The 18,112-nt window shown below is 42.8% G+C and overlaps 1 protein-coding gene across 1 annotated transcript; it reads right to left on the reverse strand.

Moving 5' to 3' along the window:
* Positions 1-48: 48 nt before the first annotated feature.
* On the reverse strand, positions 49-17,848 carry WDR82 (WD repeat domain 82). Its single transcript, XM_068694872.1, has 9 exons — positions 17,415-17,848; positions 11,752-11,849; positions 8,710-8,776; positions 8,408-8,507; positions 6,226-6,342; positions 5,717-5,872; positions 5,224-5,293; positions 4,059-4,201; positions 49-3,586 (listed from the first exon to the last, which is right to left on the reverse strand). The coding sequence occupies exons 1-9, from the start codon at positions 17,573-17,575 to the stop codon at positions 3,557-3,559; spliced, it is 942 nt and encodes a 313-aa protein (XP_068550973.1). The 5' UTR covers positions 17,576-17,848; the 3' UTR covers positions 49-3,556.
* Positions 17,849-18,112: the final 264 nt, after the last annotated feature.

Consider the following 18,112-nt stretch of genomic DNA (forward strand, 5'->3'; position numbering starts at 1 on the left):
GCAAGTCATATCACACCAGACAAAGGCAGAATTTACAGCACTCAACAATCTGTCTACAAAATATTTATTGGTAACAGCCACAATATTGAATTTTCCACATATGTAATATTTTGTGACAAAGAATAATTTGACTTCATGTATTTACACTCATCTGCAGATACCACCTAGCAGTAAAATTTACAATACCAGCTCGTAACCAAAGAGACCAGCTTCTTCTCAACAGGAGACTCTTAAAGTGCAAATATAGTCAGAAGCAGCACTGGGAAAGACACACTGCTGCTTCCAAATTTGTTCACTCAAGTGCTTCCATGTCCTCCAGAGCAGTAGCTGGGACATTAACCAAGGATGTGTGAGCCTCAAGAAGTCAGAAAGACTAACAGTCTCCTACAGCCCACGCAGATGAGCTCAGCCAACATCACTCGTTCAGGGGTGGGCTGTTGAGTCTCGCTTCCCCCTCATTTTTATTACATCCCCAAAAACAGAGGGTTCCTCTTAAAGATCTCAAATTTGGGTGGTAGGGCACAGAATGCTGTTTCCTGCTTGGTTTTACAGAAGTGTGGACACCGCTGCATTCAGGAGTGCTGTTGTTAATGAGGTATGTTTCTCATTAGCTGGGTGCCAGGAAGAGCACGGGAAGCACAGTCCTGGTACTTTTAGTGAAGCATGTAGAAGCTGGAAGCCAAAACCTTTATTCACCTAGTCTAGAAATGGTCAATACTGAAGTTACTTGATACTCCTTGGCACATTTCCCTCTTTTAAAGGCAAATGGAAAACACTCACTGCTACATCAACTAATAAAGATGTCTTTACCTCTGTGTGGGTGGCAGCAGGCCTCGGGAAAGCATTCAGTTTTAACTTTGAACTGAGCATTATAGTGCGGTGTTGTGCATAAACCCGTGAATTTATCATCACTCCAGAATGCTACTGATATTCTTAATCTGTATGTCCTTCTAGATTGGTCCTTTGGTCCTCTTTTTAAAAGATTTCATGCCGCAATGCACACAGTTTACAACACTGCAAGCAGAAGAGAACTGAACGTTTCTTAGACAAGCACTCAAACCACATCAGCAAAGAACATTTTTAGAGTAACAGATCTCCAAATGCTTCCCTGTTAAAAATAACAGGAAAAAACATCTGGGGTACGGTATCCATTCACTTCTTCAGGCATCAGACTTTAAAACCCTGAAAGAACATTTGCTACAGAAAGTCAAACTGTTAAAATGCACTACAAACCCCAAAGAGCTGTATGTTACAAACCACGGCAAAACACGGCTGCTTACAGGAACACTGACAATGGTAAAATAGCACCAAGCAGCCTGAAGTGCAACAACACTGAGCTTAAGAGGTGGCTGTGGAAACCTTGTCAGCCGTGAGGACTGAGATACCCATCTCCCTTCGCCCTGGGCATTTATAGGTGCTGGTGGGACAGTACACGCTGGGAAGAGGGATGCTGGTGTGGCAGCACGAATCTCTCTCATCTGCAACTCTAACAGCCGAATATCTTGGTGAGATCACAAGCACTGTTCCATTGCTCCCTTCAGTCCTCCACTCTGGGGGAAGGACACTCACATCACAGGTGATGCCATTGGAAATGGCTCTAAATATGTGCAAGAGCATTAGGGTAGGCAAGCCACAGAGCCTTAGCAGAAACCAACCACAGCATCGGTTCAAACATCAAGTTTACCAGGCTGCCTCGTGCACAGCAGTCTTTCTGACAACTGTCCCAGGCAGACACTGCAGCTCGGTGTGTACTGCTGCTTTAAAGGAACTGACAGTGGAGAACACTCGTTCCAAATCCCCAGCTCTTAGCATAGCACATTTCCACTTGACAAGGGCTGAAAAAAAAAAAAAAAAAAAAAAAGGGAAAGAGGGCAAGGAAAAGCAAAACAGAAGCTGTTCTATAAGCCAATTTACTTGCGGAGAGAGATGTTCTGAATTATATACAAGGCCTCACAGCTGAGATGAACATTGGTGTAATACGGAAGACGCAGACAGCTGACCTAAGGCAAAATGCTCAAGCACTGTTTTCCTGTACGGACTGAAGCTTGAGAGCACGGAAAACACGCCCATTACTGTTTGCCATCTTGCCAGCATTTTGCATTTGGGAGTGGTCATGTACATGTGACAGCGAGGGAAAGAATGGACTTCCCAAGCTGTGACCCAGGATATAAAACCAAGAAGGCTGAGAAAGGTAAGAATACAATGAATAATGAATGCCACATTGCTGAGCCTCTCGTGGCCTACCGTTGGATGCATCTAATCAGCAGTATTTGAGGAGAAAGAACCTGGAACCAGGCCTGAAGACTGGCTTGCCAACATTTCTGTACCACTTGCCACTGAGCCCCTCTGGAGCAGGAGAGCACGTCCCTCCCATCTCCCTTGGCGCAGGGCCACAGCAGAGAGAAGCCACCACGACTGTGTTAGATTTCTTTTAAAAGCAACCCCATCTAACAAAGGAGGCATCGCTCTTTTGGGGCTGAAAACCTGCAAACCCTGTTAACAAAATGCATAATGAACTAACCGCATGCTGTTGGCGTCAAAGGGATACAGGTCTAAGCCCAGAGTCAGGGCTTAATTTAACGGAGCTTATTTACAAACCAGGAGGGGAAAATTGCATTGGTAGGTAGGTAAGGTAAACAGCCTAGACACCCCACAATACTGGCCCACATCAAGTTCTTTAATATCTAAAAGTAAAAAAATATGGCCCATTCCCACTGCCCTCCCCCCACATTATTTACAAGATCAGCCAAGATGATACATAAGGAAGATGCACAGGCAGACTGTGCTTTCAGTCTCAGTTTGGTTTCTCCATCTTCCTGCTGACAGACTCCTTTATTGCTTGGGACACTGACCAGACCTCATCAGTACTGTGTGCGCCCTTCAGGATGCTGGCACAGCAAACAGCAGGGAGGCTTCTTCAAGCTCCGGCAGTGGAAAAAAAACTGCATGGTTTGTTGCACGCTAAATCACCAAAAAAGGATGATAGGATGTATGATGTAAATTTAGTCACCCACTCTCAGCATGTGTTCAACTGCAAGAGGCTTCAGCATCTGCTATTTGAGTTGAAAATCGTCAGTGTTCACATTTGGCACAGAAGTAACTTTCCGTCTGTGGGCTGCAGTGAAACAGAGATCCCAGATGTAAAAAACGTGCACTTAGGGGAAGTAACTGCACAATCCACCTCGGAACATCAATTGCCTTGTGCACTTACAGAAGAACGAACAATTGCAGCTTAAAAACTGCCACAAGCATTTTGTAAATACAGTAGTCTCCACTGCTCTCAAAAATAATACTGTGCCAGTTCCAACTTCAGCTGAAGCCTGCTGGGCATGGACTGGAAGGTAAGAAAGCATTGCGTGGTACTCCCGAGCACACTAGGAGGTCAAGTGGAGGAGTCCTTGGAAAGGAATGCAGCCAATAATGTAAGACATACGGAAACATACATAGGAATGGGAGCACAGTCTAGGAGATGTAGGCAATTCCAATACTATCCTTGCAAGAATATGCTGCTGTTAGCAGTATGGAAAGTCATCTGACAGTAGCCGCAGTGTAGGAATTAGTCATCAATAGTTGGCAACCAAAAGGCCTGTAAAAGAGGAAAGAAAGAACATCTTTTACAGAGCAGAATACAAATCTCTTACAGAACAAGTCAGGAAGTGCTCACTGCTCCCTTCCATAACTGCTCAGGCAGAAAACTAGTGGAGAGGCAGTAACAGCCTCCCAGGGCTTTAAATCCTTTCTTAGACTGGTTTGGTTTGCATTGCACATTCTCCAGAGCAAGCCAGTCTTCTGAAGAATGAAAATATCAGCGCTGTCCAGCAACCTAAACACTCACACTTCTGCTGGTACATTCATCCACTGCCCCATCTTCATGCCCCTGTTTTCTTGCCAGTATCTGGTGTTCTGCCCCATGTACCTACCCACCAGGTAAGGTGCAGCCAAGGCATGACAGAGGCCTGGCTGTCACCAAAAGCCCAAAGTAATGCCCACCGGTGGCACCGAACTTGGAGATTCCTTTCCAAAAGGGTCAGCACATCATCAAACTAGGAGGAACTTACCATATTTGAACATGCACTAGCAAAAGTCATGAATTTGGGGTTGAACTGCAGACAGGTTATAGGACCTGTGTGTTTCCCATCCAGCACAGCCACTTTCATCCCGCTTTCCCCGTTCCATACGTGGATCTTTCCATCCTCTGACCCTACAGACAGGAGTGGAAAAACAAGATGCACAAGATATATTGGAGAGGCCAGCACACATCTGTATTCAAACATAAGGTTTGTATCTTTGCACCATGGAGACCCAACACAGCGCAAAACTATTCTGGCAAAGACATTAACAGCCACAGTCACTCATTTGAAAACCAGAGCTGACACCAACCAAGTAAGGAGGAAAGACCCTTGTCAACTTGCACTGACATATGAGAGGACAAACTTTGTGAGTAAGAATCATTGTTCATACAAGTTCTCAGTGCAGGCAAAGAACTAGATAAATATTTCATTAGGTAGGCACAGAATCAAATCAAAGGCTTTCCACTGAAGCTTTCAGTGCACTACGCCAAATACCAGAAGTTCAATGGAGATGTGGACTCCCAAAATTACAACAATAAGGTAGGTTTTCTCACTTCAAAATGTCATTTTACAAACATTGCTATTTTCAGGGTGAATTCTGAAGCTGGGTGCTTAACAGTTTTGCAATTTAGCTTCATTTCACTTATTTTAAATAGTATTCCCAATAAAACGCATGGAATTTTCATATGCTCCTCTATTTACACACGTGGCCTTTCAGGTAGGAAAAATTAAGGAGTGCAAGTTACAACTTAACCGTATTTAAAACTTGAACAGAAAAGAATTTTGGAACTTTTTCCACCAAAATTTTCATTTGGAAGGCCACAGTATGAAGGTAAATTTATGCAATAAAGTGCCCTCCAGAGACAGACTAAACATCAGGTTGAAGAAAGTAGGAACAATCTCTTCTTCTCCACAGTGAGGAAGTTCTCAGCTAGAACAAAATAAAGTTTTGCCAAGACATACACAGGCTCATGTAAATTTCATTCTCAAAGAGTAAGTGACTAATGAAACAGAATATTCCTGCAAACCTAAAAGGGGCTTATAGCTACATTATATTATTTAAATACTTCCTGTTTCCCAACAAAGACAATTGGAGGCCTGAAAAAAACAGACAATTTAAGAGCACTTAAATTTCTTCAAAGAAGTGTCTTACCTATCATGATGAACTGAGAGTCTGGTGTGAATGACGCCTCCAGTGTGACAGCCTTACTATTGTTGTATCCCTGTGGCACAAAACGGGAGAATATATGGTAGAGTGTTCAGTAAGCTCACAACCAAAAGGGCAAACCCCCCTCTATGATACTGCAGAGCTCCGCACGCAGGTGGGCTGGAAGGCTACTGCTTTTTGTCATAACGTGCCTAAATTTATTTGCCCTCACTGATGAGAAAGCAGAAACCTGCACAAAGAAGAGGTACAGCACTAGCCTTTAATGGGGAAATAAAGCTTCAAAGAATGACTAACAACCAAAATAAATTAGAAGACCAGCCAGCTGGCAAACAACTGCCTTTTTGTATCTGTACAGGAGACTGAGACACAGTCCAGAAGATCTCAAAAAAATCCTACTTATTTTTCATTTGTGTTCATCTCATCCCAGACCAGCAACTAATGCCAAATTCCAAGTAGGTAACACATGTAACGTGCTCACCCCAAATGTGTGCAGGACAGCTCCTTTAAAGGCATCAATCAGTCGAATGAAGCCTCCATTAGTTGATATAAGGATGAGTTTGCCATCGTTACTGAACTTCAGGCCTGTCCACTCACACGTTCGGTCATACTGCATCTTAAACGTAGCAAACGGCCCCTTCAAAGAAAAAAAAAGGAGGAATACGATGCATTACTGCTAACAAGAATCCACTTTTAACCTTAGCTCAGAAAGAAACTATATGAAATGAAAAAAGAAAAGAACAATGACAAAGCCTGAACCCTGCTGGAACAGGTTGGAGTTAGTGGATACAAACTTTAACATTGGGTTCAAAAGTAAATTTCAGGAACTGGTGACATCTCTGTCTATTAGACATGCACCAACCAAAAAACTCTCTAGGTGCCAAGTAGGGACACCCCAGATAGCGAGTTGGAACAAACGAGTCTCTAAGCACTGAGTTTTTTACTTCTCGCAAGCTAAAAAGTGTAGGAAATGAAGTTAGGGTAGCTCACCTTGTCAAAAGAGCGGAGATCATAAAGCTTCACCATTTCTGAATTGACACCAGCAGCAAAAATCAAGCCTTCTGGGTCAAAAGAACACACAGGTTTCCCCTGAAGGTGCATTAAACCCTACAAAACAGAGGAACTCCAAGTTATTTTGCTGAGCTGATATTTGCATTTCTACCAGCACCTTTGGAGAGCGCACTGTGAGGGGGACATGAGCAGGACAGCAGCCTACAGGTGGAATGACTGAATTTCAATTATGAATATTGAGGTTTTATGAAGTTTCAAAGTCAGCTTCCCAAAAGCAACTTGACTATTTCATATCATCACACAGAGTTTCCAGTTTGCTGCAATGACAAAGGTTACCTTGGAACAAATCAAGATCTCATTAGAACTGTCATTCATTCAGAAAGTATACCGAGAAGGGGGGATGTTGTGGCTGTATCAGCAATCATATCAGGCAGTTCCACAAAATACCGTTGCTGGAATCGATAGTGATGTGCTACCAATTATGGTTGTGAAGGAGGGGAAAAAAAGGTATTTTGGAAGCAAGCTGAAACAGCTCTGTAAACACCACTACTGAACTTTCCATTCCAGATTAATGAAAAACTCATACTGTCTGGAAGCTATCAGACCTTACCTATTTTTATGGCTTACTTTTAATGTCAATTTTTCTTTCATTGACGTTATAAAAGACCTGAGATATATGATTTATGTATATATGTTATTTATATATACAGCCCTAATGAGAAGGACCTGGGGGTGTCCTTCCAATGAGAAGGACCATTCCAACCCAAATTATTCTGATTTTTGGTATACTGACTGGCAGGCCTATGTGTTAGCCAAATGTTTTTATGCCACTGTTGATTAAAGTCAACAACACACTTAAGTTTCTGAATTTCTGAAATACCGTTCCTCAGTAGCTTTTACTACTTCTTTTTTCTAATTTAGGTTAGTTTCTCCCTGACATCTCTGAAGGCTAGGCAGTAAGCTAGAAAATGCTCAGGACCCTCAAAATCGGGACATCCTTGAGGTTTCACGATCATGTTTCAAGCCACTGTGGCTGCCATCTGATGGGCAAATGGAATATTACAAGTAACACCTCCTCAACCCATTTCCCAACCTCTGCTGGATGCAGCTTCTAGTTACAAGCCTCGTTTTACTATTCTTAAAACTTCAAACACTAGTGTAAATCACAGAGCTGCCACCAAATTTACAACCTAGGCATCTGTTGCAACTTCAAGACTGAGATTCATTCCAAAGCAAAGTTACACGTTCACATTAAAGGCACACTCCCACAGATAGGCAAAATTAAAATCTCTAGTTAGAAAACAGTTATTTTTAGGGCCACTAAAACTATTTTGTGAGAAACGTAGCTGTAAATGCAAAAGGAAATAAAGGTTACAACATTTGAAATCAGTAACTAGCCCTCTTATGGGTGGGCTCAGTGAGATGAGCATACAGTGCTATGGTATGACCTATAGGGAACTGACAAAACAGTTCATCACCACTGAAAGGTGGAGATTTATTGCCAGTCTTATTTCCTTGCCACCTGCTGCCAGCTTGGATATTTTTTTCACTATGTGCAAGCTCATTTCCACTAAAATATACAGAAACCTACTCTATCAAAATAAATAAAAATGCATAGGGTTTTGCCTTGCTTTAAGGAAGCTGCCTCTGCTGAGGGACAGATCTGATGAACAATAAAGGTGATAGGAGGAGTGGGTAGACCATATTGCTGCTACGTTACTTCATATCAGCTGTTTCTTCATCAAACTTAATTGCATCAAGACAATTTAAACAACTGCACTATGAACGTTTGAAATGCATCTCCCAATGCCCCTTCTGTTACCTTTCCCAACCCAGGAGAGACACATCCTGATTAACAAGCTGATAATACCCAGATCTTCTCATTTCATCAGCTGTGGGTGTTACTTCTTGCTCTTCCCAGTGTCTCTCCAGCACAGAGACATAGGTGGAAGTGATTGGTGTTACACAATGTGACATATTTAAGGATTCAGAAGAGTGCTTTTTTTTTTTTTTTTTGATCTGGACTCCTCCAGCATTCTGGGAAGGCGTTAACAATACATCAGCAGTAGTAGTTTTGTATCCTAACAAGCATGCATCCATTTTGCATCCTTCTAACTGAAAATACAACACACAAAGTAGGCACATGAATTTGATATTGTACCTGGCAATTTGGAGAGCGGAGATCCCAAAGGCGAATAGTTTTATCAAGGGACCCAGAAATAAAAGTATCGTCCACTGGAGACATTGAAAGGGCGACCACTCTGCAACACAGAAGAACATGCCTCAAAGACAGAGGAAAGGAGTTAATGGAGCAACACTTAACCCATCGGCTGTGTATAAGCCCATAACTGCCAAGAACAGTTTTACAAAGCAAAAACCAGAGTAAATTGAGCACAACACAATTCAAGCTCATCACAGGCATTATTTCTATTTCTACTGTACTGTCCCCAAGCCACATCTTACCTTTTGGTATGTCCCGGGAAATACCGAATGTATTTGTTGTCATGCAGCGAGAGGTATCGGATTGTATCTGAAACCATAAACAAACCATAAGCTTTAGTACACCATGAGCATAACCTTATCCAAAAAGTTGTCACACAGTAAACTTGCTCTCCACAGCAACAGTAGTTTTGCCACAGTGAGTAAGTCTGGTCATTTGATTTCAAGTCAGACCTCAAGCAAACAAGTTTCCAAGGCAGAAGAGGAAGTCAAGCACCAGGAAGGATACTTCCCACAGCCTGAAGTCCTATTACATCTTGAAGACAAACCTTCATGTGATTGTTACATGTAAATTTCAAAGTTGCTCAAATTAAAGCACCAGGAGGTTTTATTCCCTCATTCTCACAAAATCAGGACATTTCAAGTTGATAACATTTTTATTTTTGTTGCTTTACAGGATGAATATTGCTATTTTACCTACATACCTATCCATCAAGTAAGTCTCCAACTGAACAGTAAGCTTAGGAAATATGTGAATTTATCCACAAAGGAGAAAATATAAACTTGAAAACCAGGACAAGATCATTTCAAAAATTAAACGAGAGCAGCACTATTTCCCAACTGATGACTTTATTCTGAATGAAGACTAACATACGAAGAATAGCCCAGAATTTTGGAAGACATTGTTGAGACTTTAGTCCAAGATTCAAATAAATCCTTCTAAGAGAAAGCAATCTGATGACATATTAGAGCACAGAAGTAATTTTTTTAAACCTTTCTACGCAGATGCATTTGAGCAGTGAAACATGAGGAACAAAAAGCTAAACATCTGACATCCGAAAGCAGCTTTCAGAAGGAAGGACTAACAGCATAAAAATCATTTCTAATGCTAATTAAAGGAAACTAGTTTAAGCTACTGCTGGATAGAAAAGATTGGCATGATGCATGTGCTCCATACAGCGCTGAGAGACTCCATGCTGCTGTAACAAGAGGCTCCAAGGAAACTGAAGGAAAAGGACATTTTTACTTTTGACTCAGGAGAACAAGAGTCAACAGGATGCAATATGCAAGGAGCACTTTAACACTCGTAAGGGCTACAATGTTCGTGTTTTTTTTGTTTGTTTGTTTGTTTTTTGAAAGGATCATTTTGCAAAATGTGATCTCTGAAGACGTTACCATTTTTGCCTGAAATTTTACATCAAACTGAGATCAGAGTTCCAAAGCATCCTCCAGCATTTGCCAGTAAAATTAAGGCTAACTGATCAAGCAGGAAAGATAATGCAGGTGACACACTGTTCTGAAAGCCTCTGTGTGACCTTGGGTGGCTATCCAAAACACAAATCCCTAAGATCGGCATCACATTCCATCATGAGAACCAACCTGCTTCAAGCACGCTGTTAAAGCACATCTGTACTTCTTCCCGTGAGACCCATCATTACCTGATTTCCACAGTACCCATGCAGATTTCTTGGCAAAAGAAGAAGCCGTTGGGAACTGCAATCGCGTGATCCATTTTGTTGCCAGCGCTCTGTCCCAGGCAAGGCAGTGGCCTGTACAGTTATCTCCTGTACCGGGTGGTATCATAGACCCTCAAACTGTACAAACTACTACCTCAGCCTGGAATCAGGCAAGTGGAACTTGATTCGAAGGTCCTGAGGAAGTCTTCAGAAATAAATGGATTGGTAGCAATTCCAACATGCAGAAAATGCTTGGGAGCAAGCAGCAGCAGTCCTACATGTTCCTCAGTTTATTTATCCTTCCCAAAACTGCAGGAAGGGCTACCACATACTTTACCTGTATTAGAGACTACTGAGTGTCTGGAATCCTACAGAATGCATTTTTGTTTTTATTACATTTAGATATACTTGCACATTCTACCTTTTTATTTCGTTCCAATTCAGTATTTATCATGTTTTAATTCAGAATCAACACATTCTAAGTTTTGATTCCTCAAAGACTTACCAATGCTTATAAACAAAAACTTCAAATGCAAAATAGCATTAATAACTGTTGATTCCATTGTTAATCATTAATTAATTGTAAATTAAAATAACAACCAAGTCAGAACTGCTACATAATTAAGTACCATAATAAAGAACAGTAAGCAGGCTGTGAAACAGAACTACTGTTCCAGAAATAGAGTTTACAAATACAATGTTAGAAACAATTTATGAAGTGCTGTGCTAAGACACTTGGTCACTGAAGAACAGTTAGATGTCAACAGCAACAGTGAGACGGAATTTGAAGAACTGACTGACCCTAGCTGGTTCCAGCTTTGGGAAGAAGCGTTGCCATATGGAAGGATTAACAATCTATTTATACATGTCCTTTTATTTGAAAGTCAAATTAAACTTGAATCCTTACATTAACAGAGAGTCTGTCACGAGGCTCTATAATGCCATTTGATGTCACTGATTTACAGAATGTAGCCATCACGGATGGTGACTGTGGAAAATATGACATGGAAACCGGTGCTTTGTCTATGCCTATTATACAAAAAAGTAGTGAGCTTTGCTTCTGTTCAGTAGCCCCATCTCAGAAGAGCCCTCCTCCAGGCTTGTCCAGTGATTTGCAGTTACCTCATTTTCCTGCCCTCCCGGGTGCAGAAGAACAGAAAAACCATCCCCTTCCTTTGCAGCTGACTTGCCAGTGTACCAGGCAGAGCTATAGCACTAAGTCCACCTTTTGGCCTCATTCTCCTCCTTCAGCATTTCACAGGAGGAAGAAAGTTAGGCACACAAGCTGACTGACCACGCTGGTATCAAACAGCAAAGCGAATTTTGAATTCTTATTTTTCTCAGCTCCCCAGAGTCAAGAACTGATTTTTACCTCACTAACCATGCCTAAACACTGTGATGCTGCAGCAACATGACTCATGTCGGTATGCTTGAGGGACTTTCAGTGAGGCGTGCATTAGAGTTGAACATTAAATCCCATCTCAGACAGCATGCTCATCACTTAAAAGTTGCTCTAAGTTTTTTTTACAGCTCTTTTGTGCTGTTTATCTAAGCTTGTAATTTCAAGTGTGCAGAGATTAAAAATGCTGACCTGCAGTGGATCACTTACCATCTATTTTGTTGGAGCTGTACACGACAGTGTTGGCTGCATGCGTGTATCTGATGAGGTCCACCCCATACTTCTTACTGTACAACGTTCTCTTTGGTCTGTCAGAAGGAAGCAGAAATGCACTCACTGCAACAAAAAGCTCAAGCCGAAACTGCTCACACTGACAGTGTTTGTTTTCACTACCGTATTACAGGATTGTTTCAAGAAGTCAGATGTTTGTATACAAAGAAAAGCATTTGTATTTCATTTTCAAACAAGCACCTTGGTACTTTCCAAGACCATCCCTAGACTTAAGTTCCCCATGATGTCCACAAAATTCACTTAATCTCCTTTAAAAATCCCCCCCCAACGTCTACTATAAAGAGTTGGAACAGCTACCTTAAGAAGCCCTTAATGTCAAGCTGCACTGTACCTTGCCCTTCCAAATCTCTAGTCCATTTGCTGCATATTTTAGATTCAGAATTTGTCTTTTCACTCTATGCTAGCTCAAAACCTAAAGCAAAGTGTCTCATTCAGAATAGAACTTCTTGGTATTAACACAAACAAATATATAGCAGTGGTATAAAAAAAAGCACTGTTAACAGAGTGGCTCTCAGACTGCTGCAGAATTGTACTCAAATCCTATCTTAATTAAGCACAAAACTCAAGTGTAACATTACATGACAGAATTAGAGACATTCTAGAGAAAAAAAGACATAACTGTGTTTTTAAAGGTCCAGTATGCAAGTGATGTACTGCAGTAAAAAAATATAAACTGCAAAGCAAACGTAGAAGCAGCAGTTTAGTAAGTGCATCTTTCAGAAGTGGCAGCACGGAAATGTGGTGCTGGTTCTCCACTGTGCTCCTTCCTCTTTCTTTCTCAGCTGAGGCAGCACAGTGGTTCCTGAGCTGGGCAGTGAACCATCACAGGTACTGAGCAGTATTACAAACAGTAACTCCCGGAAGAGATTGTATTTTGAATCCAGAAACTGGTAACTCATTATTACCCAGGCCCATAAAATGTTTTACTAATGCAAGCAGAAGATGACAGCACGGGAATGGAATTGAGCAACAAGAGCAGTTTAAACCAATGCTACTGCCAAAGAGTTCAGCAGACTGCCCCCTCAGACAAGGTATTGCTGAAATGCTCAGCCGTTCCCTTGTTTCCATCAGCCCTAAACTGACACACCCAGACAGGAGGAGGAGTTAGAGACTTGGCCTATCAGGACTAGAACAGACATCAGTTCTTACAGACTGACTCTTAAACAGCAGAAGCCATGGGGCTTTACTTCAAACAGGCTTGCCAAGGACAGGTTTCCACCTACACCACCTGTACCAAATCCCAACAGATTCTTCCTCAGTTTCTTCCTGTGAATCACTGTTTCAGAAGCATTGCAGATGCAAACATGGTATACATTTAGAATTGTACATACATCATGTACTTTAAAATACAAAATTTGAATTTGGACAATGAAATCCTATAATTTTATACCTGACATACTTCCCTATGCTGTTTTTGTAGCTATGTCAGCTATGCTGTTGACCAGTTTTGTTAGTTAAAAAACCGTACTAAGACTCATGTCTATTCTGGCTTTCCCTTATCCATGAAAAGTTGAAAGCTTAGAAGCTCTGTTCAGGATAGAAAAACAGATTATCAGAAGACCTGCTACAAACAACAAGAACTACCAGCAGCAGCACAGCACCCAGGGGAGCACCTGAAGGAGAGTGGCGACAGGAGCTGGCACGAGGGAAGGCGCAGGCGTGCTCTGGCAGAGAACAGAGCACGCGCAGAGCAGCGCTGATTCACTGGAGTGCAGCTCTTGAGACAAACTTTGGGATTCCGTGTCAGTACCCAGCGCGCCAGGTACAAGGTCTTTGGGCTACACAACAGTCTAACCAGAAGAAAAAAACTAGGGGACTGCCATGCAAAGCAAGCACTAAAAACACCTTGGTAACTCCTGTTTTATAGGAGGCTGAGCTCTGCTCTCACGTGGGGACACTCTGCACCCGCAATTTGCTGCTGGTGACAGCTCCAAGTAGTTGAATTAGCAAGTTTCTCTCTCCACGCTTTTTAAAACACCGTAGTAAAGAATACCCATACATACACAAGTGTGCTCTGAATGTGAGAAATGCCACAGCTCTATGTAGCTCCTTTTTTCTCATTTTTAAACCGAGAGGAAGAATCCTTTAAAAGCATGAAAATTCAAAATGTTAAGTCCAAGACCAAAAGTCAAGCAAAGAATATACACAGAGATAAAGACTAACAGATAGAAAAAAGCCCCAGCTTGCCAAAAAAAAAAAAAAAAAAAAAAAAAGAAGGAAAGTACTTTTGTGTTTTAGGAAAGGTGAAGTTTTCATGGAAAATTATAAAAGCAAAAACACATCACTCCACACAGCAGACTGTTTCCAATTTACTTTTTAGAAGTAAAACCAAGAAAACTAAATTCATAGTTTTTAAAAAAAAAATAAAATCACAATCACTGACCATAACCCAAGTTTAAGGTCAATCTATCCAGCCCACTTAAAGACCAAGCAACATCGCCAAAGTGAAGTACTTGAGGAGATTACAGACAAATTTGCTATAAAGAAAAGATGAAGCAGGCAGGGTTTGTAGTATCATCCATACCTGGGTTTTTATCACTACTACAGCTACTGCTGGTAAAACCATCACCCAAAAGCAGGCTCCCTGAAAACCCAGTGAACACCACAGCCATGTAGGAACAGCTCCAGCACCTCTCGATTTGTACACGATACCAGAATACAAACTGAACCTTAGCTGAACCACCGTTACTTCATCCTGGGTTACAGACTCACAGCCACAAGCCTCCTGGTTGAGTCTCAAGGACCACTGCACGTCCCCACACCATTTCATTCTGAAACTTCCCAGTATTCACTCTTAAGCCCTCACAGATGCAGCCAAGCCTCTTGGTTATGCTTTTGAGGCAGCCTGTTACAGCAGTATTTCTTGATGCAGAACAGGTTAAAAAAGAGCCACCGTTTAGTTGTTTACACTTTGAAATCCAAGTGGAATCTCATGTCCAGAATTATCAGATGTTCATGAGGAAGCAGCACAGTTTTCAAGCTTGTCTATGCTCTGACTAGACATGACAAGAGAATCTGTCTTTCAAGGAGATGATCTCGTCCTGTCAGCTCTTTGCTACACATCACTGTTCAAACCGTCCCAACGCATTCAGAAACTGAAGTTCACTTCTGTGGGCTTACTTATGCTGACAACACGATTCTTATATTGTTATGGCATATGACTGAATGGCAAAAAAAAAAGCAAGCCAGGTGAGTGCATACCTATACCATAACTAAACACAGCTGCATTTTTAATTCAATCAACAGAGCTCTTCATAACAAGGTGGGAGGAGTTGTCACTTCTACATGGGAAAAAGTTTTAACTCTCAGACCATTTGCTTAAGTGGGGTACGGCGTACCCAAACCCAGCAAACAGGAAGCTTGAGTTCCACGGCCTTGAAATGCTCGCTTAAGATAAAAAAGAAACCTGCAGGCCTGAAACCACCAACTGCTCACAACAACAATCATTCACAGCCTCAGCTTTTCACCGGGAAAGTGTGCCCTGCATCCCTAGGTACCTCTCAAAATCACTTCAATGTTGAAGTCAATTGACAGGACGGGAGCAATTTTCAAATTAATTTTATAACCTCTAGAGAAACACAACCTGAAACCTGAGTTACCTTGATGGAATGTGTCCACCCTGTCCCCCTGCAGCAGGAAGCCATTGATCTTCTCCATTTAATTAAAGCAAACCCTCTCACTATAAAGCATGTATCATTACTAGATGGACATGAAAGCACCAAATGCCTCCCAACCCATCAAACTATTCTTTACAGGTTTGAAAGGGGAAAAGCAATCGATAGTATCTACATTAGCTTCACTCAAACCTTCTACTGTTGTATATAATTAGGATCTAGAATGCAACCCACGGCAGAAACCATCCGTACAACATCACCTACTCTTACAAAAATGAAAATGAAGTCAAGTAGAAGTTCACTGTATCAGAACAGGAACAGCAACAAGTTTCAACTGAAGAGCAAGCAAACTAAACAGAAGCATAAAACAACTGTCAAAACAGTCTATAAAATTGAGAATATGCAGGATGTAATATTTCAACCACATTAAGCCTTGGTCTGCTTGAAAGAGCAGGAGGGTTGGGAGTACCTGGCTAACTACAAAATACATGTTACACTGACACATCTACCACCTGCTACTCCCAGACACTTATTTTTCACTCTGTCCTTTTCACTCTCTCCCCTACAGTACACACACTTGTTTTCCTTTCACTTTCTGCATGGATGTGATGCTGCCTAGTCTGATTTTACGCTCACCCACTCACCCATCCACCAAGAAGTCACCAGTAAATTAAGTCTCTAAACCAAGCAGCACACGTAAACAAAATGTAAAAGAATTTAAAGAAGCCAAGTGCGTATTTGTACCAGTGAGAAAATGCAATCTCTAGTCTTAGCTTTGCCTTGCATCACCCCCAACATTTCATTGCTATTGCATGGTACATCAAAAAAACAGCTCGGGATCTACGTTCCCTTTAGCTTTAGCTTCCAATCCTCAGTTCCAGGACCAGCACCATTCCCTGCTACAGCTTTTACTGAAAACCATCATTAAAACCATGCCCATTTCTTTCTCTCTTTTTTTTTTTTTTTTAGAACTTTGAATTATCCAAACATTGAGTTTTTAATGGAATAACAACATCATTTGGATCCATTTGCTCCAACTCTTACAGAATGCAAGTGTCTTTTGCTTACTTTCCAAGACATAAACTACTAATGCATACTGCTGTTTGTCTCGCTTGCATGCTTTTATCTTCTGAACAGCAGCACCATATCTCAATGGCTGTGCAAATTTCTGGAGTTTTACCTATAAATCAGGACAACCATCTCATGAAAGAAAGAAAACCGGGTAATTCTGTTCAAGGAGAAACAAACGCATCTTAGTCCATCAGCATAAAGTAGTATCAGTAAGTAAACATCTTACTTGATTAAACTGACATTGAACAGTGTTTGGGGATGTACATTTCAAGTGTGCTTTACAGAGAAAAATACAATTACCAGAAGACATTCGGAGCACAGAAAACTACCTTTATGCACAACAATCCCAGGTGCCACTTGGGAACTAGGCTTTACTGAAAATACCGCCAAGCTTTTGTAAAGTATGGTGAACACACATCGCACCTTCTTGACTTTTTAGTTTGCTTACCCAACAGTCATATGAAGCTGATCAACACAAGGCATCCACACACTGCTCACAGTGATTGCTACTATTTTAATGCGCGAGACTTACAGCAGCAGAAGCCTGAGAATTCAGTTTGCATCCTTGCAACAATCCGTTGTCCTGGAAACGCGACTGGATTCTAACCCCCTCAACTTCAGCGCTATTTAGTGAACTCTCTATCACACCTGGGAAATCACCAGCTCTAGCCTAATTACCAGCCCCAATCTAGCATGGATAATGCGCAGAGACACCCACCAGACTGCTGCGCTCCCATCTCCTCACCCCACTTCACCCCTTTACCCAATGTCTCCCATCGCGTATCGCCACCCTGCTGCTTCCCAGCCTCAACTAAAACCAGCAGGGGAAGAAGTATGGAGCAGCAGCAGCCCGCGGACAGCCCCGGACCCCCGGCGGGGCCGGGCCCCGTCACTCACTTTCCCTCCTGGCAGTCGTAGAGCACGATGGAGTCGTCGTCGCTGCTGGAGATGACGGTCTCGCCGTTGGGGCTGAAGTCGAAGCAGTTGATCTTGTCGGAATTCTCGCGGAACACCTTGGCCACGCGGAAGCTCCGCAGCACGTTGTCCGTCAGCTTCATCGCGCTGAGGGCGGCGGCGCTCAGGGGGAGCCGGGCGGGGCCGGGCCGGGCCAGGCCAGGCCGGGCCGGGCCGGGCCCGGCGGTGTTACGATGAGGAAAGACGGGCCGGTTCGAGCCTTACCGGGCCGAGCCGGGCCAGGCAGAGCCCTGAGGTTTTATTATGCTGTGTTAGGCCAGGCCAGGCCGGGCCGGGCCGCTTCAGGCGGCGGCGAGGCGGCTCCCCCTCATTGTGTCCGCCATCTTGCTGCAACGCCTGAGGGAGGGGCGGCGCGCGGGGCACCCTGGGGGAGAACGGCGGGGCGCGCGCACAGCCCGCTGGGAATGAGAAGGTCACCGGGGGGGGGGCTGTGTGGTGGGGGGGGGGACCGGCGGCCATCTTGAGAGTGGCGGGCGGGACGCGGCTGGCGGGCACTGGGAGCCCCTCACGGCCCCTCCTGGTTTGTGGGGGAAATTAATGGAGAAATGGGGTGTGGGGGGTTAAAAAAAAGCGCAGTGGTTGCCCTCCGGGGGGTTCTGCCCTAAGGGGTCGGGGTTGGT

This window comes from Anas acuta, chromosome 11 (assembly GCF_963932015.1).
Source record: "Anas acuta chromosome 11, bAnaAcu1.1, whole genome shotgun sequence".
Classification (NCBI taxonomy): Eukaryota; Metazoa; Chordata; class Aves; order Anseriformes; family Anatidae; genus Anas; species Anas acuta.